The sequence below is a fragment of the Miscanthus floridulus genome, chromosome 12 (assembly GCF_019320115.1).
Source record: "Miscanthus floridulus cultivar M001 chromosome 12, ASM1932011v1, whole genome shotgun sequence".
Taxonomy (NCBI): Eukaryota; Viridiplantae; Streptophyta; class Magnoliopsida; order Poales; family Poaceae; genus Miscanthus; species Miscanthus floridulus.
In genome coordinates this window covers 61,108,002-61,130,522 of record NC_089591.1, presented here as the reverse complement: position 1 = coordinate 61,130,522, position 22,521 = coordinate 61,108,002, and the positions used below count along the sequence as shown (strand labels likewise).

Genomic DNA, 22,521 nt, shown 5'->3' with positions numbered 1-22,521 from the left:
CGGATCGTAAGAGATCCTTGTGTGTCTCAATATACGGATCTACCAAAGAGGAATTCTGTAGAACTGTGTAGTGCGCTTTATTGAAATAATCATCATCCGTACCAATATATGTTTTCCTCCCTAGTGTCCCCTTTCCGCTTAGTCTCCCCTCATGTCTCGATTCAGGAACACCAATCGAGTCAAGGTCGGGAATAAAGTCAACACAGAACTCAATGACCTCTTCTGTTCCATAGCCCTTGGCGATGCTTCCTTCTGGGCGAGCACGGTTGTGAACATATTTCTTTAGGACTCCCATGAATCTCTCTAAGGGGAACATGTTGTGTAGGAACACAGGACCGAGAGTGAAAATCTCCTTGACTAGGTGAACTAGGAGGTGTGTCATAATATCAAAGAAGGAAGGAGGGAACACTAACTCAAAGCTGACGAGACATTGAACCACATCATTCTGTAGTTTAGCTAGATCAGTTGGATCAATTGCCTTCTGAGAAATTGCATTGAGGAATGCACATAGCTTTACGGTGGCTAGACGTACATTTGGAGGTAGAATTCCTCTTAATGCAACTGGAAGTAATTGCGTCATGAGAACGTGACAGTCATGGGACTTTAAGTTACAGAATTTCTTCTCTGTCACATTTATAATACCCTTTATATTCGAGGAGAATCCAGATGGTACCTTGATGTTGTTTAAGCATTCAAACATGATTTCCTTCTCCTCTTTGCTTAGAGTGTAGCTAGCAGGACGTAAGTAATGGCGTCCATCATCTGTCTTCTCTGGATGCAGGTTGTCTCTTTCTCTCAAACAACGCAGGTCCTGTCGTGCTTCAAATGTGTCCTTAGGCTTTCCATACACACCCATAAAGCCTAGCAGGTTCACACAAAGATTCTTCGTCAGGTGCATCACGTCGATCGAGCTACGGACCTCCAGGACTTGCCAATAGGGTAGGTCCCAAAATATGGACTTTTTCTTCCACATGGGTGCGTGACCGTTAGCGTCTTTCGGAATAGGTTGGCTTCCATGTCCTTTTCCAAAGACGACTTTCACATCATTGACCATATCGAGTACATCCTCACCGGTTCGGTTGCGAGGCTTGGTCAGGTGGTCTGCTTTCCCTTTAAAATGCTTACCTTTCTTTCTTACGGGGTGATTTGCAGGAAGAAATCGACGATGGCCAAGGTACACGACCTTTCGACATTTTTTCAAGAATACACCTCTAATATCACCGAAGTAGTGTGTGCATGCATTATATCCCTTGTTTGACTGTCCTGAAAGATTACTTAGAGCAGGCCAATCATGGATTGTTACGAACAACAATGCTCGCAGATCAAAGTGTTCCTGTTTGTACTCATCCCACACACGTACACCTTCTTTATTCCACAAAATGAGAAGTTCATCAATAAGTGGTCTCAGGTACACATCGATGTCATTGCCAGGTTGCTTCGGGCCTTGGATGAGCACAGGCATCATAATGAACTTCCGCTTCATGCATAACCAAGGAGGAATGTTGTAGATACTTAGAGTAACAGGCCAAGTGCTATGACTACTGTTCTGCTCTCCAAAAGGATTGATACCATCTGTACTTAAAGCAAACCTTAAGTTTCTTGCGTCATTTGCAAACTCCGGGAATTCTCTATCGATTGCTCTCCACTGGGACCCATCAGCAGGGTGTCTCAACATATTGTCTACCTTACGGTCTTCTTTGTGCCATCGTAACAATTTTGCATGTTCTTTGTTTCTGAACAGACGTTTCAAGCGTGGTATTATAGGAGCATACCACATAACCTTGGCAGGGATTTTCTTACGTGGACGTTCGCCCTCAACATCACCAGGGTCATCTCGCCTGATCTTATACCGCGACGCATGGCATACCGGGCATGTATCCAATTTCTCGTACTCTTTGCCACGGTATAGGATGCAGTCATTAGGACATGCATGTATCTTCTCTATTTCTAGCCCCATAGGACAGACAACTTGTTTTGCTTCGTAGGTAGTGGCGGGCAATTCATTGTACTTCGGAAGCATCTTCTTTTGGATTTTTAGTAACTCTCCAAATCCCTTGTCAGATACACCATTCTTTGCCTTCCATTGCAGCAATTCTAGTGTGGTTCCCAACTTTTTCTGCCCTGCATCACAAGTTGGGTACAACAATTTCTTGTGATCTTCTAGCATCCGCTCGAACTTGATCTTCTCCTTTTCACTTTCACATTCTCTTTGTGCATCACGAATGACCTGACAAAGATCATCAGCCGGCTCATCTTCTGCGGCTACCTCTTCTTCAGCTTCTCCCATTGCAGTATCATTGAAGCACGCACCATCAGGAATAATATCATTGTCGTCCCATTGTTCTTCTTCATCTTCTTCCATTACAACACCGGTTTCTCCGTGCTTTGTCCAACAAATATAGTTTGGCATGAAACCCGACTTGAACAAGTGTGAATGAAGAGTCCTTGAGCAAGGATATTCCACCGTATTCTTACATATGGCACATGGGCAGCACATGAAACCGTCGCGTTTGTTTGTCTCGGCCGCACGTAATAAAGAATGCACGCCGTCAATGAACTCTTGTGAGCGGCGATCAGCATTATACATCCAATGACGGCTCATCTGCATTACATGACATAAATATCATATTAAAACCTAGATCATAATTAATTATTTATACAACATGCGTGCCACCACAAAAGATACAAATTTATGAAAGCATCGCTACAATGTAGACAATCCCAACTACCACTAAAAGAACTAAAGCCAAAATACATTTCAGGAGCACAAGGATTTCGCGACCAATCTCAACTAAAACAGACAGATCCCCCGATTGTGCAACATCTTTGGGCTTCTTCGGCTGGATCACTGCCTCATTAGCCGCCGTATCTGCCTGTTGTGCAAGATATTTTTGCACGAGTTCAACATACTCTTCCTCCCAGTAGAAGCCTGAACATCGTCCACTGCCATCCCACTGAAATTAAAACAAAAAACTAGAACTTTAATCACAACCATCATGAAAATAGGTATAAACTAACCATAATCATTAAATACGATAAAATAACTCACATTGCGATCCGGACACTTGTAGAAGATACGATCCTTGTTGGGACCCTCCTTCTTCACTCGGTACTCCATCACAATCTTCATCTCATCACGACACTTGCCGCATGGAATGAGAGGAAGGCCCGGCCTAAGTCGCTTTGGAAACCCATGAGAGGCCGAGGACCCGGAAGCAGTTGCCATCTACTCTCTATACTCATTTTTTAATACACTATAAATTTCTTCTTTTATAAACAAATAAAATTAACAAACTATAAAATTATCTAGATCTCTAAACAATGATATTTTTAATGGTCATTGTGTTCTCATCTTTTACTGCGGCAGGTAAGTAATTCATATGATATTTCCGCAAATTAACAGAAGAATGGGAATGTACACACATAACAGACTACTACGATGATATCGGGACGTGTGAATAAATAACCATCCGTACTAGTTGACCTTGCTTACGTGATCATCTCGGCGAGCATTTCTCCACCGGACAGCACCGTACTTGGTCAAGGAAGAGCTCCGATTCTATGAGGAAGGGAACACGGTCTCCCACGACCGTTGTCGCTCTCCCTCGTAGAATCAAAGCTCCTCCTTGATGTCCGTTACCGCTCGACAGAGAACATGCTTGCCGAGCTGAACACGGTCCGCAAGTTCAACTAGTACGGATTTTCTATAATTTTCTAACTATTTTCTAAGTTTTTATTTATATATACTACGTTTAGGTACGGTGATTGACAGACTACTACGACGATATCGGGACATGTGAATAAATAACCATCCGTACTAGTTGACCTTGCTTACGTGATCAGCTCGGCGAGGATTTCTCCACCGGACGGCACCGTACTTGGTCAAGGAAGAGCTCCGATTCTACGAGGAAGGGAACACGGTCTTCCACGACCGTTATCGCTCTCCCTCGTAGAATCAAAGCTCCTCCTTGACGTCCGTTACCGCTCGGCAGAGAACATCCTCGCCGACCTGAACACGGTCCGCAAGTTCAACTAGTAAGGATTTGCTATAATTTTCTAACTATTTTCTAACTTTATATTTATATATACTTTAACCTTCTTTCATGTAAATATGCAAGCTTAAAGTGATTTTGAGCTCAAATTGCTTACAAATGAAAAAAAAAACCACAATAAAGAACCATAAATATATATAGTGAATAAAATGGCATAAGAAAATGGTAAAAAATGAGAGTATGAGATTGGTAACCTTTACAACTGAAGAATCGACGGAGGAATCGAAGAATGGATGGAGGAACAATGGAGGGAGGGAGGAAGCAAGAACACTACTGCAGTGAGCTTCAAAATGTGCTGAGCTCGGGCTCGGGGAGGAAGGAGGAGACGGCCGATTTATAAAGGGAGAACATTTAGTCCCGGTTGATAGATCCAATCGGGACTAAAGGTAACTTTCCAACCCCGGGCGCAGCCACGACCCGGGAGTAGACCTTTACTCCCGGTTGGAGCCACAAACCGGAAGTAAAAGTATACCTTTAGTCCCGGTTGGTGGCTCCAACCGGGACTAAAGGTCCCTGCCACCTCTGTCTGGCGCAGTAGCCGTTGGGCAGGGACCTTTAGTCCCGGTTGGAGCCACCAACCGGGACTAAAGGTATTTCTAGTCCCGGGGGCAAAAAATTCCAGGACTAGAGCCCATTTTGGCCGAGGATCAAAGGTCTGTTCTCTACTAGTGCCTGCGTGGGCAACCATCACACGAAAAGTGATCCGAAGCCAAGCAACGAGGTAAGGAGGTACTAATCCGCCGTTTCTGGCGTGCACTATATATATATATATATATATATATATATATATATATATATATATATATAGTATATTCAGTAGCCAGTTACAAAATAAGATATTCTGTAGCCATCTCCATTTACGATAATTTTATATACTAATTTACGATAATATCAATATATATTTATGATAGTTGGGTTACTATAACACATGGGAATATTTACCATAATATTATAGTAAACCACTTAGTAAAGAGTTATTATAATCTCGTAAATTAACATAGTAATTATCGTAACTCAAAGTGGCTACAGAATAAATTATTTTGTAGAGCTACATGGTGGTGTATATATGTATATATATATATATATATGTATATATATATATATATATATATATATATATATATATAGAGAGAGAGAGAGAGGAGAGAGAGAGAGACGTACTATTCTGTAGCTGGCCGCAGAATAAGTTATTCTGTGGCCACTTTGAGTTATGATAATTACTATACTAATTTACGAGATTATGGTAACTCCCTCATAAGTGGTTTACTATAGCATTATGGTAAGTTTCATCTTGAATTATAGTAACCCATGTATCGTAAATATGTATTGTCATTATCGTAAATTGGTACAAACTTTATCGTAAATTAAGGTGGCCATAGAATAAGTTATTCTATGGTCAGCTATATATATATATATATATATATATATATATATATATATATATATATATATATAGGGAGAGGCTATTCAGTAGCTGGCTACAAAATAAGTTATTCTGTAGCCACCTCCATTTACTATAATTTTATATACTAATTTACCATAATGTCAATACATATTTACGATAGTTGGGTTACTATAACACATGAGGATATTTACCATAACATTATATTAAATCACTTAGTAAGGAGTTACTATAATCTCGTAAATTAACATAGTAATTATCATAACTCAAAGTGGCTACAGAATAAATTATTCTGTAGCCAGCTACAGGATAGTAGTTATATATATATATATATATATATATATATATATATATATATATATATATATATATATATATATATATATATATATATATCTCCTCCATGCATGTGTGTGGCTGAGCCGTAAGTATGGACCGACAAGGAGCCGTGCAGTACAGACCTCCTCACGTTCCACGCCGGACGTTCAGACCTGCCGGTCTCGTCAAGTTCTTGACAACTCGTGGTGGCTCACGGTTGCTGAAACTCCCGCGCTATGGAACCGTGCCTTGTTAAGTTTCGTTGCGTGTGTCAAGTGGTACAGTCCTGTTCAATCCTCCTTAGATACAAGTGAAAAATTAAATTTGCTAGTACATCCTACGTAATGCTAGGAAGACTCCTCACTCCATCCTTAACATTTACTCCGTATATATTCATCAACATTCAACAGTTATATACAGTTTATGTTTATGCGGCTGACCAATACATTATATTATACTAGTACCACAAAATGAGAAGGAAAATCAACGCATACTTACTGTTGTCAGAGCCTCAGAGGGCCTCAAGAGGCTGTTCATTGAGCCCAACCCAATACCATTAAGTGGGCCTACGGACGCCCATATCTAACTGCCGAACCGGCTGCAGTTCCTGGGCCACGGAATCACACACGTGGCGAAGCCTAAAGCCCTAAACTAGCCTTCGACTCCGACGACCGACAAGGAGGCGGCATCCCGGACCCCGAGCCGGCCGCCGCGTCCGGGAGCGTTGCTGTTGAACCGGTCAAGTCCACCCCGCGTCGGGCGGAGTCCCACTCCCACCTGCTCCTAATCCCGAACCAACCCGCGGGGGGCTGCGCCATGAGGAAGACCTTCTGCTTCGGGGGCAGCCGCTTGGCCAGGAGGATGTCGGAGCGGGCGCCGATGGTCGACGGGTGCGTGTTCTGCGACATCGCCCGCCGCGCCCCCACCTCCAGCACCGCTCTCCTCTACTCCGTTCCGTACCGCTGTCCCCATGTACCACCTCCGATCTAGTGCTTCTTTCGCTGCAGAAAATGTAAATCCCCTTTTGTTTTTTTCCCCTCCCTGTGCGCAGGATGACAAGGTCGTGGCGTTCCGCGACATCAACCCGTCGGCGTTCAGGTACTTGCTGAGGAGTCGTTGTTCGTTTGTATAGCTCTCTGTTGCTTGGATAGGTCTAGATGTCGTGTTACGAGTCAGTCGGATGAAGTAAGGCGTAGGTTCATTTCGTCGAACACCTGGCGAGCATTGCAAGCAATGCGTTTTTTTTTGTGTGTTGTTGTTGTTGTTGTTGTAGGGAATGGTGGAAGTATTCGATTGGACCTTATTTTTCTGTGTGCTAGGCTGCTACGTTCTCCGTGTGTCTGTAATCGTTCACTTAATTCATTGCCTTAAGCCCTTCCACGCTTGTCATTTCTTCTAACGTCTAAGTATCTATGTGATCCTGAAGCAGTGAAGCTATTCATGGTTAACCTCAGAACTTTACCTTTGTTATACATTATGTCTCCATTGTTTTCGTTCACTTTCACAGACACATCAGCTGGCATTTTTTTCTGACCATCTATACCAGTCTCACCTTAATTGTTACTTATATTGTTACTATATATATATATAGAACTACTACCCTGTATAAAATAAGTTATTCTGTAGCCACATCTATTTACAATAATTTTATATACTAATTTACAATAATATCAATACATATTTACGATAGTTGGATTACTATAACACATGGGGATATTTACCATAACGTTATAGTAAACCACTTAGTAAGGAGTTACTATAATCTCGTAAATTAACATAGTAATTATCGTAACTCAAAGTGGCTACAGAATAAGTTATTTTGTAGCTAGCTACAGGCCTGTAGCTAGCTACAAAATAACTTATTCTGTAGCCACTTTGAGTTACGATAATCTGTCAAACACTAACTCATAAGTGCTCCTTTGGACATTGGAGGGCTACTAGTAGTAGTGTTGAGGTGCTATACGCAGGCTCATGTTCATCTATATGAACTTCTGCATTCATATGAGCAGAAGCATCACACATTCACACTTCCTTGCAATAAGTTGTCAGGAAAGGAACATTTGCACAAGAAAGTATCATAAATTTTACTATGTATCTGGGACAACATACTATATATCTTATGATTGGATCATTGGGTGTTCTAGTTTCATGTAGTACGTATCTAGGACAACATACTGTATATCTTTATAATTGAGTGTTCTAGTTTCATGTAGCAATGACATGGTTTACAATTGAAACATAATAATTTGTGAGAAGTACACGATGCCATGATGGTGATGCAAACAGCATGATACATTGAAGTCTTCTTGTGGTTCTTGCTAGCTTTGTCTTTGATAAGCGTTAGACATGCTAGAGCGAAATTTCACATGATTTACTCATAGGGCTAAACATGAGCTCGGTTCTCCTATTCACAGCCAGAAGAAATTATTGATTAATTATTACTACTTTTAGTACCTCATTCTGCTTTGTTCATCCTTTTTTTTTCTTGTTCAGCTTCATCTCCAGCCTACCCCAACTTGCTTGGGACTATAAGCCTTCGTTGTTATATTATTTTTCTGAGAGCTTGTACTTCTACTGTTGTAAATGCCCAATTTATTTGCCTGAATATTTGTTTTGTGATGTATTATGCTGTGCGATATTTGTAGGCACTATCTTGTCATACCCATTGATCATATACCAACTGTAAATAGCCTCCACAAAACCAAAGATGATCACCAGTTAGGTGGGTACTCTCTGGCTTCTTTCATCATATGGACCTGGCTTGATGTTGCATTTCACTATGCATCGTAGTGCAAGCCAGAGTTGAAGAGTGAGCTGTTGCATTTCTTCTATTGTTGTCTTTCAGTCAGCCATATGGTGAAGGTGGGGAAAGACTTGCTCAATCAAGATGCTCCCAATTCGGAGGAACACAGGTATTTCAAAAGCCCATATGGAACAGGGAGAGTATATCAGCCAAGCGAACAGGGCGAAGATACTTGTTCAACATTCTTACCGTCATTTCTCTTACATATGTAGCCTGCATTGTAGGTTTGGGTTCCATCAGCCCCCATTTAATAGTGTCGATCACCTTCATCTTCATTGCCTGGCACTGCCATTTATGCCCAGGTAAAGTAAGACTGATACTTTGAATCAGAGCTTTAATTGCCATCTAAAATCATTTGCGCCACTTCATATGACAGTTGGAGGCAAGTGAAATATAGCCCTCTGGGACCTTTAGGGGGGTTTATCGAGGCTGAAAAGCTATTGGAAAGAATAAAACCAGAAGCAGAAGTATACAGTTAGCATTGATATTTTACTGATACCTGCTACCCTGCTTATTTGCATTATTTTGTACTCTTATTTATGGGCAATCACTATTTGTACATTATGTGAGTATTTACTCTCTTCCCTCGCTTGTAATCATCAGTTGGCGGCCGTTGTGTATTGTAGTAACTGTTTGGACTTCTCAAAGACTAGATCTGATAATGTTGAACTAAACGAAACTAACCACTCTAGAAGTTACACTGAGCTTTCATTCCATGGCTATGTATTCAAATTTAAATAAGCGTCCATCGCCCCCTACATGCACGAGGAACTACTTGATTACTTTAGTTAAGAAATCATACACTATCCTTTGTGTTTTAAGAACTGTAACTCAGTCAAATGGAATCTACTCCCTCCATCCTAAAAAGAGTGACGTTTTTTATTTTCAGGACATCGTGTTTGATCATTCATCTTATTTAAAAAATTTATGTAAATTATAAAATAAATAAATCATTATTAAAGTATCTCTAATGATAAAATAAGTCATAACAAAATAGATGATATTTATACAAAATATTTGAATAAGCCGGATGGTCAAACAAGATGTCTGAAAGTAAAAAACGACATTCTTTTTGGGACGGAGGGAGTAGATGCTAATGAGCAACATATAAATGTGTGGTAGAACTTTGTTGTTAAGTTAGGAAGTGTTCTTTGGACATGATCAAACCACCTCAATTGATGTTGGATAAGCTTTTCTTCAATTGATGCTACCCCTAGGTGATCACGTATATCATCATTTCGAACTTGTATATTCTTGTGTGACCACAAATTCATCGCAACATACGCATTTCTACAACACTCAGTTATTAAACATGTCGAATTTTTGTAGGCCAACATTCTGCTACATACAACATAGCCGGTCTAATCGTTGTTCTATAAAACTTGTCTTTTAGCTTTTGTAGTGCCCTCTTGTCACAGAGAATGCCAGAAGCTTGTCGCCACTTGATCCACCCTGCTATGATTCTAACGTCCGCATCAATATCTCCATCCCTCTATAGCATCGATCCCAGATACCGAAAGGTATTCTTTTTAGGCACTACTTGACCTTTCAAAATCACATCTCCCTCCTCCTGTGTAGCTCCACCAAAGTCGTATCTCATGTATTCGGTTTTAGTTCTGCTCAATCTAAAACCTTTAGACTCAAGGGTCTACCGCCATAACTCTAGTTTCCTATTTACTCCCACCTGGCTTTCGTCCACTAACACTACATCATCAGCGAACAACATACACTAAGGTTTATCCCCTTGTATGTTCTTGGTAACCTCATTGTCGGAGCCTAAATACTAGGGTACCCAAAGAGGTGGAACTAATAACCATCAAACGCTGATGCTTCCGAACAGACGAGAGCGCATCTACACTTCTTTCCCATGCGACCGAAGATTAGCTGCGTCTCGCCCAACCCCTAAGGGTTGGCTCCCCTCTCTCGACCCCCAAGGGCAGGCCTCCGCCTCGCTCGATGACCGAGGGTAGGCTCTGCGTCGCCCGACGTCCAAGGATTGGCTCCGCCACGCCCGATGGCTGGGGGCTTGATGTAGACTAGGCCCGATCTTCTGAAAGGTATGATAGCATCGATTGGTGAAGACTCGACGTTCACGATCTAGGCTTCGAGCCAAGACTGATTCGAACCCCCACAACCGTTACACAACTGCTCCGTTGCTTATCAACCATGCGAACGCGATTGACCTCACCGAGAAGGCTTTCCTGCAAGCGAATCGAGAACACAAGCAAGAACGGGATGAATGCAATCTGAAATTACAAATAAATATGAGGCTTATGATAACAAGACGGAGTTTAAGTCTTTATTCGAAAAGACTAATCGCCACATGTGAATAAGATCAAGAACTGGGGCCCTGGTTCACAGCAAGCAGTCTTGGCGGCACAATTTGCAGCAAAACAATGTCTGTTTCACAAGGAAATCAAGAACTAAACAAAACTCAAACCCTAAGGAGAGCGACGACTGCTATTTATAGAGTCTTGGGCGTCACCCCCTCTGGACACGCCCCCTAATGGGCCCAAACACGATACATGGTCCAACGGACCAAAAGACGGTGTCGCAGCACCTGTTAGATTCTGGACGCTGACTTGTTTCGATGATTCATGTTCATTCTGAAAGTCTTTTGATATGAGACCACTTGTATTGGCTTCCTTATCAAATTAGTTTTTCAACCATATGTGGAGCGTCAAAAACAGAATCCGGATGCGTCCTGGGTGACCAGTTTAAAGCAGACTGGTCCTGGAGGCCGAGGCAGACTCGAACTTGAGTTGCTTTGGGCCTCCACCTTGGGGATTCGAACCGAATTAGCCTCGGACCTCTATCTTGACTTGGACACCCTTGCTGGCCTCCTACCCCTCCATACCATGCGCCAACATATGGTCATATGCATGGGTGTCATGTCCTCATCAGGGCTGGCTCTGCCTCGCCCAACGTCCGAGGACCAGTTTCGCCTCGCCCGACAGCTGAGGGCTGGCTTCGCCTCGCCCGATGGCTGAGGGCTGGCTCCGCCTCGCCTGACATTTGGGGGCTGGCTCCGCCTCACCCGACGTCTGGGGGCTGGCTCTACCTTACCTAATGTCCGAGGGCAGGCTCCGCCTCGCCCGACGTCTCGGGGCAGGCTCCGCCTCGCCTGACGTCCGAGGGCAAACTCCACCTCGCCCAACGTCCAAGGGCAGGCTCCGCTTCGCCCGACGTCTCGGGCGTCTACACCCTACTCCTTCATAAATGACAAGCACAGGGTAAGACAAGACACTCAGGTCAACCATAGTACTGAGGACCATACCCTGCACATTTGTGGGAAAGTACCATCAGGATATGACAGGATAGACACTTTAAGTCCTTCTAGGCATGACAGAGCCCAAACAGTGTTGTAGGCGCCGACTTTTGCCTTATAGTGTCATGGGCACCGCCATCAGCCCTTGGACGTGGACCCTGACATAAGCATATGACAACCACTATAATCCAGGAGGGAACTCACATCATCTATAGTAAGGACGTATGGTCACTTCCCCGTCTGCTCCCTGTTGGGTCATGGCTCAGCACCCTGGCACACCGCACCATCCGTAGAAGTAGGATGAGACATGACCACTTGCTGAACGAAGCCAGAGCACGGCCCTATCAGGATCGATGAATGTGCTATCCCTAGCACCGTCTGCCATGTTAGTAGGGTAGGTCAAGGGAAAAAGAAGTCCCAGCACCTTCAAAGGACCTTCACCACCTCTGGTTTTTTTTCTCTTTCTCCCATCTGTAATCCCTGCTCCCCCTTGACTATAAAAGGGAGGGTAGGACACCCCGCTAAGGGGACGGATTGATTTCACACACAACACATCATACAACACACAGCCGAGCAACAACTGAGCTCTTGGCATCCTTTAGATCTTTCCATCAGAGACTTAGGACCCGTCTCTCTCTCGATCGTTTATACCCCCTACTACGAAACTTTTTCGGTGCTAATAACACGAGCAGCAGCAAACTAGACGTAGGGATATTCAACCCGAACCAGTATAAACCTTGTGTCCTTTAGTACACTATCCGGGCCTAACGCGCAACAAATATAAATTTACTAGTTGGTGTTTATTCGAAACACAGACAGTTGGCGCGCCAGGTAGGGGACCTTTGCGCGTTCCGATGATAAACTTCAGGCCATGGATGGCTAGCCACGACATCAGCTGGGTCCCAAGTGCACACGTGCATTTCGGGAGCCTAGACTTCATCATCACAGTGGGAGGAGAGTTGGCATTGGCTCACATGGCCATCCAATCTCTCCCCTCCATCGACCTCGACCATGAGAGGCTTGAGCGGCAGCTCGGTGTCTCCCTTGGACCCCAGTAGTCCAGGGAGGACCAGCACCGCCATACCCTTTTCGATGCCAACGACACGACGTGGTTTTTTGGAGGAGGGTCCCTCTCTCTAGAACACCACATACGAAGCACCCTGATAGCGCTTCTGTTTGGTCTCCGCAATGCTGCAGCAACCGTCAACCACCTTGTGGCACGATGCATGGTTCTGCCACCCGCGAACAACGAGTTCATGGGGGTAATCGAACACGTCATGGAATCTCTCCGCAACCTCCTCATAGAGGAGCCGGGGTCATCCTCTAGCTCTGACTCCTGCAGGAGCCATCACCCCTCCCAGGAATGCTTCATGATGGGTACCCCCAAGGGACACGTCAAAAGCATCCCTGTGGGAGAGGCTACCCCGATGGGGAACCTTGGTGATGAAACCGAAGGGGAGACAGCGGCCCCATCTCGCACGGGGGTGGAGCAGCTGAAAGCCCAAAAGCGAGAGATCAAGGAAGCTAGAATCTAGCTTGTGTAGGAGTGCGCAGAGCTCGATCGAGAGATCGAACGCCGCGGAGACGGTCGGCGCGCACGTGCCATGGCTTGCGATGTAAACTAGAGGATCATCGCCGACGATGAAGCCCGTCCTCGCTTCACTCAGGGGAGCTAGAACATCACCGCCACGACGCCCTTGCTCCATGGCCTTCCAGAGGCCGCAACGCCCAAGGATCATTAGGCCCACCACGAGATTCACACGCTACTCGAGTGTGTGGCGGCATAGCAAGCTGGGAGCTCGCTGTCTCGATGATGCGAGCTCGATGCCAGTCAGTGCACAACCTTGGCATGCCCCGCTAGGGACGCATCAGTCCACCAGACACCATCAGCGACCTTGGCCACAACCGTGACATATGCAACACCCTTGATGCCCGTAGATGCACCTACAGCGACCCAAGAGAAGGAGCTCGCCATAGCTATCATCCTCGTCGTGGTAGATGCTATGACAGTGGCCTTATGATCTTCGGAGGATTAGTAGCCTATGACTCCAAACGTCATTAGAAGGTCACACGCCGTGAGGTCTACACGGCCGAACTGGCCACACCTCTGGTGGTCGGAGTCCACCATGACCTTCGATCGAACCGACCATCCGGATAGCATACCACACCCGAGGAGATATCCGCTCGTGGTCTACCCGATCGTCGGCTCGAAATGACTCACCAAAGTACTGATGGATGGGGGCAGCGGCCTCAACATCATGTATGCCAAGACGCTCGATGAGATGGGTGTCGATCGAACACGCCTCCGCCCAACCCGAGCACCTTTCCACGGCATCATGCTCGGGAAGCAGGCCATGCCACTCGGATAGATTGATCTGCCTGTTACCTTCGGAGATCAGTTCAATTACAGGACTAAAACCCTCACCTTCGAGGTGGTTGGGGTCCTCGAAACCTTCCACACCATCCTGGGACGTCCATGCTACGTGAAGTTCATGTCCGTCCCCAACTATACATACCTCAAGCTAAAGATGTCGGGCCCCCATGGGGTCATCACCATCGGCACCTCCTTCTAGCACACCTATGAGAGCGAGGTCGAGTGCTGCCGTCATGCTGCAGCAATCGTCGCCTTCGAGGAGCTCACCACCCTCAAGGAGGAGGTCACCGAAGAAGCACCCGACACCAAGAAGTCGATTGGGTCGTTCGAGTCGGCAGAGGGCTCTAAAGAAATCCTCGTAGACCCCAGGAGCGTCGAGGGCAAAATGGTACGCATTGGTACCACGCTTTTCTCTAAATAGGAAAGCATGCTCATCGACTTCCTCCACGACAATAAAGACATCTTTGCATGGAAACCCTCAGATATGCCAGACATTCCGAGGGAGGTCACCGAGCATACCTTGAAGGTCCACCCAGGCTCCAAGCCAGTGAAGCAATGCCTACATCGCTTCAACGAGGAGAAACGTAGGGCCATCGGTGAAGAGATAGCAAAACTATCGGCTGCTAGATTCATCAAGGAAGTATACCACCCCGAGTGGTTGGCCAATCCTATTCTTGTAAGAAAGAAGAGTGGGAAATGGAAGATGTGTGTAGACTATATGGGTCTCCACAAGGCGTGCCCAAAGGAGCCGTTTCCTTTGCCATGCATAGACCAAATAGTCGACTCTACCCTGGGGTGCGAAACCCTCTCCTTCCTTGATACGTACTTCGGGTACCATCAAATCATGATGAAAGAGTCTGACCAGCTCATGACATCTTTCATCACCCCCTTCGGATTGTTCTGCTACGTTTCAATGTCATTTGGTTTAAAGAACGTTGGGGCTATGTACCAACGCTGTATGCTCAAATGCTTTGGAGACCTCAACAGGCGGACCATTGAGGCCTACATTGACGACATCGTAGTTAAGTCCAAATGAGTTGACCACCTCGTTGCCGATCTTGAGCAGACCTTTGCAAAACTCCGAGCGAATGCCATCAAACTCAATCCCAAAAAGTGTGTTTTCAGGGTCCTAAGGGGCATGCTGCTCGACTTCATCGTCTTTGAGCGTGGCATCGAAGCCAACTCAGAGAAAATCTCAGCCATCACAAGGATGTGCCTGATTCAGAACATGAAGGGGGTTCAGCGAGTCACAGGGTGCCTCGCCGCACTCAGCCGATTCATCTCGTGCCTTGACGAATGAGGTATCCCCCTTTATCACCTCCTGAAGAAAGCCGACCGCTTCGAGTGGACATCCGAGGCCCAAGAGACACTTGACATGGTCAAATTGCTTCTAACAAAGGCCTCGATCTTGGTGCCTCCAATGAATGGAGAATCCCTTCTGCTATATATAGCGGCCACCACGTAAGTGGTCAGCGCCACCCTAGTAGTGGAGCGGGAAGAAGAGGGACACGCCCTCAAGGTGTTGCGCCCTATGTACTTCATCACCGAGGTACTATCTGACTCTAAGATCCACTACTCCCAAATCTAGAAGCTCCTATATGCCGTCCTCATCACCAAGAGGAAGCTATCCCACTACTTCGAGTCACACCCGATGACGGTCGTGACATCATTCCCCCTCGATGAGGTCGTCCAAAGCTAGGATGCCATGGGAAGAACCGTGAAGTGGGTGCTCGAGTTGATGGATTAGGGCATTACGTATGCCTCCCGAACGGTGATCAAGTCCTAGGTATTGGCTGACTTCATCGTGGAATAGATCGAGGTCCAAACACCACCGGCGGTCATCGATCAAGAGTACTAGATGATGTACTTCGACGGATCATTGATGAAGAAGGGTGCTAGCGTAGGACTAGTCTTCGTATCACCCCTCGGGATATGCATGAGGTACATGGTTCATCTCCATTTCCCCTCATCCAATAATGTGGCTGAGTATGAAGCGCTCATCAATGGCCTGCACATTGCCATCGAGTTGGGCATCCGATGCCTCGACATCCGAGGTGACTCCCAGCTGGTTGTCAACCAAGTCATGAAGGAGTCGAGCTGTCATGATGCCAAGATGGCTGCGTACTGCCAAGAAGTTCGACGGCTAGTGGACAAATTTGATGGCCTCAAACTCAATCACATCCCAAGACACCTCAACAAGGCGGCCGATGTGCTTGTGAGGCGGCATCTGGCTGAGAGCCAATACTAACAGGTGTCTTCACCAGTGACCAACACAAGCCCTCGGTGTGTAGTGCGCTACGAGGGGTCAGAACGGGCCGACGACAGTCCACCCAATCTAGCCTCGGGGGCTAACCAACCAATGGCTTCGTCCGGCCCCGAGGTTATAGAGCTTGAAGAGGATCCAGCGATAGAGCCCGACCCTCTGGTTGACTGGAGAATACTCTACCTCGACTACCTCCTCTATTACATGCTACCGACGGATAAGACAGAAGCTTGACGGCTCGCATGTTGTGCCAAGTCCTTCGTTCTTGTAGAGGGTGAACTCTACAAATGAAGCCACACCGGGATCCTATAGCTCTGCATCCCCATCGAACAGGGGAAGCATTTGTTGAGCGATATCCACAGTGGGGTCTGTGGTTACCATGCCGCGCCTAGAACCTTGGTTTGGAATGCATTTCGATAGGGCTTCTACTGGCCCACTATAGTAGCCGACGCCGAGCAGATCATACGCACCAGCGAAGGGTGTCAGTACTATGCTTGGCAAACTCACCTCCTGGCCCAGGCACTCTAGACGATCCCTATCATGTGGCCCTTCGTGGTCTAGGGGCTCGATCTAGTTGGACCTCTAAAGAAGACACCTAGAGGATACACTGACTTGCTTGTCACCATAGACAAGTTCACAAAATGGATCGAAGCTCGACTGATCTCTGTGATCAAATCCAAGCAAGCCGTGTTGTTCTTACTCGACATCATCTATCGCTTTGGAGTACTGAACTCCATCATTACGGACAATGGTACACAGTTCACCGACAAGAAGTTCCTGCAATTCTATGATGAAAACCACATCAGGGTCGATTGGGCCGCCGTCGCGCACCCCAGACGAACAGACAGGTCGAATGAGCAAACGGCATGCTCCTACAGGACCTCAAGCCTAGGAACTTGAACTAGTTGAACAAATTTGACGCACGCTGGGTCGTCGAGCTTCCCACGATGCTCTAGAGCCTAAGGACAACTCCCAGCCGAGCTAGTAGCTACACGCCTTTCTTCATGGTCTATGGTTCCGAGGCTGTCCTCCCAACCGACCTCGACTATGGAGCACTAAGGATCAGAGGATATGATGATTAGGGAGCCGAGGCATCCCACAAAGACACCATGGATCAGTTAGATGAAGCCCATGACGTTGCTCTCCTTCGCTCGGCCAAGTACCAGCTGGCGTTGCGATGGTACCACAGCCGACCGATACAGGACTAAGCCTTCAACGTCGGGGACCTGGTTCTCCACCTCGTGTAGAGCAACAAGGACTGCCACAAGCTCTCCTCGCCCTAGGAGGGGCCGTACGTCATCGCAAAAGTACTCTGGCTAGGCGCCTACAAGTTGAAAACCATCGACGATGAGGTCTTCACCAACACCTAGAACATTGAGTAGCTACGTCATTTTTACCCCTACATAAATGCATACTTTCTCTTATTAGTTTTGTCAGCAAAATCCATGATCTTTCATGACATCCAACCCCTGTAAGTGCGAGGGGTCGGACCTCACTCGGGGGCTAGTATAAGTACGTTTATCTTACAAACATCCTCTGTGTTTTCCCTCTTTTCTCATGATAAGTCCTAAGGGCTAGGATTTTAGGAACAAACTGGTAGAACTATGGGAAACCCATGCCCCAGCGGCTACGGTCTTCTTGCTCACCGGTGTGATCAGAATTGGCTCGCCCGCACTCCGAGCTTTTTTTGACCTTAACTATGGGAAGGGTCGGAAGGCACTAAACCTCTTTTACAAAAGGAGGGAGAAGAGCTGAAAAGCTGTTTATCGTAACGAAATTTAAGAACTTGTTCATTTTTGCACAAATTCATCGCTTATAAAGTGATTTCATCACGAAAAGGGACTGATGTATTCATCAATACAAAAAATTGTTCCCACGGGGGCTCCCCCACGACTTAAACAATTACATTTTCTGACCAGTTCTACTCTAAATACTACTACAGTTGTCGTGCCATGCTCTCCATCGGCAACGTCCAACCGCTCCGCAGGATCCTTGAGGGCACCATCGTCTGCAACATCGAGCACCACATCGATGACCGTGGTGTCTTCGCTAGGGCATCTAGGGACTATGCCATTATGATCAGCCGCAACCCTAACAACAACACCTAGACGGGGGGTGCTGCCCGCCGAAGAATGGCCGCCATGATTGATGGATGTCTCTGAAATCTCATGAAATTTCATGAACTGGCCGATCTGAACGGCTACAAGGGTGAAGCCCCCCATCGATGCGGTCCTAGGTGGCTTCCCCACTGACAAGGCTCACCTAGAGAAGATTCACTAAAAGAGGTCCCTGTACGGCTCCATCCCGACGAAGGCCTCGCGAACGACGACTAAGCCAACGACGCTCAACACCCTCCAGTGCGCCTCCTCATTCGGTAGAAGCGGCCCCTTCTCAGTGAAGGTGGACAGCACCATCTCATCTACATTGGATGACCTCTAGCTCGACATTGCGTTCCAGATTCATGAATGGATTTGTGAGTTATCCTCTCCCTCGTATTACCCTCTCTCACTTAGGAACCACCGTGACATGCAAATGCACTCAGCGAGAAGGAGAAAGGAGGAGAGATAGCAGCTCAAGAATAGGCGAAGGAATGGGGACCCTCCCTCCCCCTATTGAAGGAGGAGATGCAGTAGCTGAAGAAAGGCAAAAGGTTGGGACGAAAAACCCTCTCCCTTCCCCTATTCGATGCAGATGGGACATCGATGTTGACGGGAATTTGAGGGGACCTATCTGGACCGACAGGACGCGCTCTGCTCAACGAAACAACGCCTAGCCAAATAGGACATGGCATGGGCATGGCCCACCACTACCGCACGCCGGGCATGAGAAACAAGGCGCACTCGCATACAGGCGACTCTCCGCTTCCCCAGGCCGGACCTAGAATGACCCAACAATAGAACCTCCATCAAGGGGAGCCTAATGGGCCTCCTAGGTCGATCGGACGGCCTAGGTGAAAGACGAATGAACGGCCGCCAAAAGATAAGCATCTTTGTTTACTTACTTTGCGTGTCGATTTTACTACTGAGCCTCCGACCCCTGCAACGGTAGGGGCACGAACATTGCTCGGAGGCTGTCGACAGTGTCTACTTGTATAGACATTCTCTTTGCCTAATCCCTCCTTACATTTAAAAACTAGAGGCGCGGTGTGCGGCTGTAAAACTTTGAGTAAAACTAGATGAACTGCTAGACCCTATGCCCTAGCGGCTACGACGTTTTTGTTCGCTAGCGAAATCGAATTCACAGTTCCCCGCACCCTAAGCTTTAGCATCTGCCTTCTCGAGAAGGGTTCGGAGGGGTCTGCCTGTGGAATCTCCTTCAAGGAGAAGCTGTTAGGCTGCCTAAGTCAATCGAGCGGCTCAGATCGCTGCCGAGAGACATAAATGAAAAATTGCGATGTTCGTATAGGTTACGCCGGCCCCGTTGCAAACGTCTGACCAAAAACCTCACACAGACATGTCCGATAAGAACTTCTGGTCACTCATGCCACCAAGGTAACATCACCGACCCTCGCTTTTGTTTCCATTACATCGTACATATATTCAAGCATTGCATATGCGATTGCCGCATCACAAACGCTTTGCGTCATGTCACGAAGTGGTAGTCGAATCATTCGATATGAGCGGCAACTGACCGAGGTTCAAAGGCCGGCCCACGAAGGGCTCGAGGTCGCCTTGCATCAAATAGAGCTAGGGGAGAAAAACCGAGATGAGCCCTAGTGGCCTTGCCCAACCCCGCTCAGAAGCAGACAGGGACATCTCGACCTTTCTCGTTCGATTCTAACCTCAAGCCAAACCCACAGAATCTCCTTCGAGGAGAGGCCAATGGGCCACCTGACCCTATCGAACGGCTCAGGCATCTATCGGGAGGTGGGTTAAGAAGTAGTGGAATGCCACATGAGGGCTCTGTCGACCCCGTCAGCGAATGATGGACCTGGATTCCACACGAACGTGCCCATTAGCGAGCTCATTGAGCATGACACTCAAGCCATTGAGGCAAGTGTCGTTGGCTCAGCCCCTTCGGTTGTAGAAACTGAGGATAGGGTGATGCATGAAACACGAATGACCCCTATCAGACCCCAAGGGGCTCGGGGGCTTAAGCCGCTTGATCCTAGATTGAGAGATTGAGGTTTGAAGGCTGGCCCACAAAGGGTTCGAGGCCGCCTCATGTCGAACAAGAGCTAGGGGAGAAAACGCAGATGAGCCACAGCGACCTTCGCCCAACCCGCATAGAGGCGGATAGGGTCATCTCAACCTTCTAGTTCAATCCAGCCTCTAGCCAAGCCCATAGAATCCCCATTGAGAGGGAATATGTTGGAACACGGGTTAAGGAGCAACAAAATGCCACCCGAGGGCTATGCCGACCCTTTCATAAACGATGGGACCAAATTCCATTCAAACATCCCTGTAAGCGAGCTCATCAAGCACGTCACTCGAGCCATCAAGGCAAGTGATGTTGCCTCAACCCCTCCAGTTGCAAAAACCACGGATGCGGCAACAATAAAAAAAATGAGCCGGCCCTTGTCCGAATCCCCGCCACGTGGGGGCTTGGGGAAGGCCGGACTTGCAATGAGACCAAATGCACGGTCATAGAACGATAGCTAAAATCCTAAGTAAGGGGTACGTGTGAATACCAGAGTAAGTTCACTACCCTCGCTTCGGTCTCTAGTAACATCCGACCCCAGCGATCGCAAGAGGTCGGATCTCACTCAGGGGCTGATAAAAGGTATAAATACTTCTTTTTTTCAAAACAGTCGCTGCGTCAGACCTCTTCCTCGCGTTAAGGTCAGCGCCAAAGTTTGTGGGAACAAATAATCGAGCATGCATGGTAGGACTACAAAAAAACCCATGCCCCGATGGCTATGGTAGCTTTGCTCACTAGCATAATCGAAATTTCCCTCTTATAGACCTAGAGCCCTACAGTCTTAACGAACAGAAGGGTCAGATTGCATAAGCACCTTTTTAAATACAAAAGGGGAAGAAAGCAAGTTCAATCAAATGAAACGAAATTGTGAATTTGTTTAATGAAACAAAGTTGTGAATCTATTTTCAAAAGAACCGACACTTGTCCACAGATTATAGATAAATGTCCATTGGACTCATTCGACTAACTACCCCTCTCGGGGAGAACCATATCTTCAATTCTGCTCACCAAGGTTTCCACAAAAGGAGTCACCGTCGCTTCTACGGCATCCAGCTCAAAGGGTTAATAACCAGGCATGAAGCCAAGGCTCATCGCCTCAAAATCGATGTTGTCATCGTAATGCGAGCGGGTGACGACGAAGGCTTGGGTGATCCTAGAGTGAAGAGCTTCCTTCTATAGCTGGCATACCCACGCCGTGATATCTGCGGCACAGGCCATGAGCGAGCTGGTCCCCTCTGCCTGCACCACCTACAGGTCATCACAGACCATGCCAAGGGCAACCTTCAGGATATCAAGCTCATTGCTCTCCGCCTGAAGAAGAGTCCTCGCCTCGGTGAGATCTGTGGCCAGTCTAACAGCGGCACCCTCGACCTATAGCTTCTAGGCTTTCATAGTCTCTAGCTTGGCTAGGAAGGAACGACTCCTCTATTGCGCATCGTCATGCTCTCAGATGGCCCAGTCGCGCTCCCCATAGGTCGTGCTGTGCTCTGAGCAAAGCCTCTCCATGGTATGGCGTAGCTCGTCCTACTCCTTGCATAGCCGAGTGACCGTCTCAACGTCTAGTTTTGCCCTCTGCTCTAGGGCCGTGGACCTCTCCTCGGCTACCAGCCTGAGATCCCGCTCCTTCTCTGCCTCGTCCAGGAGGTCGATGATCCCCTAACGGGTCTCAGCATCCCGCTAGAGCAACTCATCCCATTCCTTCCGCACTCTGGCGGCCTCCTCCGAATTCCATCGTGCCCTCTCTGATAGCTCGTTAAAAGACTTCTCGGCGAGCTTCGCATCCCCGTGGGCCTCGGCCTCCCACCATCGAAGATCATCCACCTCTGCGGCAAGGGGAGTCAACTCGGCCACCCCCTGTCAGAGCTAGGCGGTCATGTCCCTATGCAGCATCGCCTCATCAA

The 22,521-nt window shown here is 47.1% G+C and overlaps 1 protein-coding gene across 2 annotated transcripts; it reads left to right on the top strand.

Moving 5' to 3' along the window:
- The first annotated feature begins 6,387 nt into the window (after positions 1–6,387).
- Positions 6,388–9,254, top strand: LOC136497443 (bifunctional adenosine 5'-phosphosulfate phosphorylase/adenylylsulfatase HINT4-like). Of its 2 annotated transcripts, none has more exons than XM_066493239.1 (6): positions 6,388–6,723; positions 6,824–6,870; positions 8,418–8,494; positions 8,618–8,684; positions 8,800–8,877; positions 8,952–9,254. In XM_066493239.1, the coding sequence occupies exons 1-6, from the start codon at positions 6,589–6,591 to the stop codon at positions 9,052–9,054; spliced, it is 507 nt and encodes a 168-aa protein (XP_066349336.1). In that variant the 5' UTR covers positions 6,388–6,588; the 3' UTR covers positions 9,055–9,254. The 2 variants fall into 2 exon arrangements, with proteins under 2 accessions (XP_066349336.1, XP_066349335.1); XM_066493238.1 differs by having other exon boundaries at positions 6,388–6,744.
- The last annotated feature ends 13,267 nt before the right edge of the window (positions 9,255–22,521 follow it).

Excerpts from the sequence above, each read along its gene's own strand:
- LOC136497443 (XM_066493238.1), top strand. The coding sequence starts at position 6,589 with ATGAGGAAGACCTTCTGCTTCGGGGGCAGCCGCTTGGCCAGGAGGATG. Across the intron at positions 6,871-8,417 it reads ATCAACCCGTCGGCGTTCAG|GCACTATCTTGTCATACCCA; the intron begins GTACTTGCTGAG and ends CGATATTTGTAG. Across the intron at positions 8,495-8,617 it reads CAAAGATGATCACCAGTTAG|TCAGCCATATGGTGAAGGTG; the intron begins GTGGGTACTCTC and ends GTTGTCTTTCAG.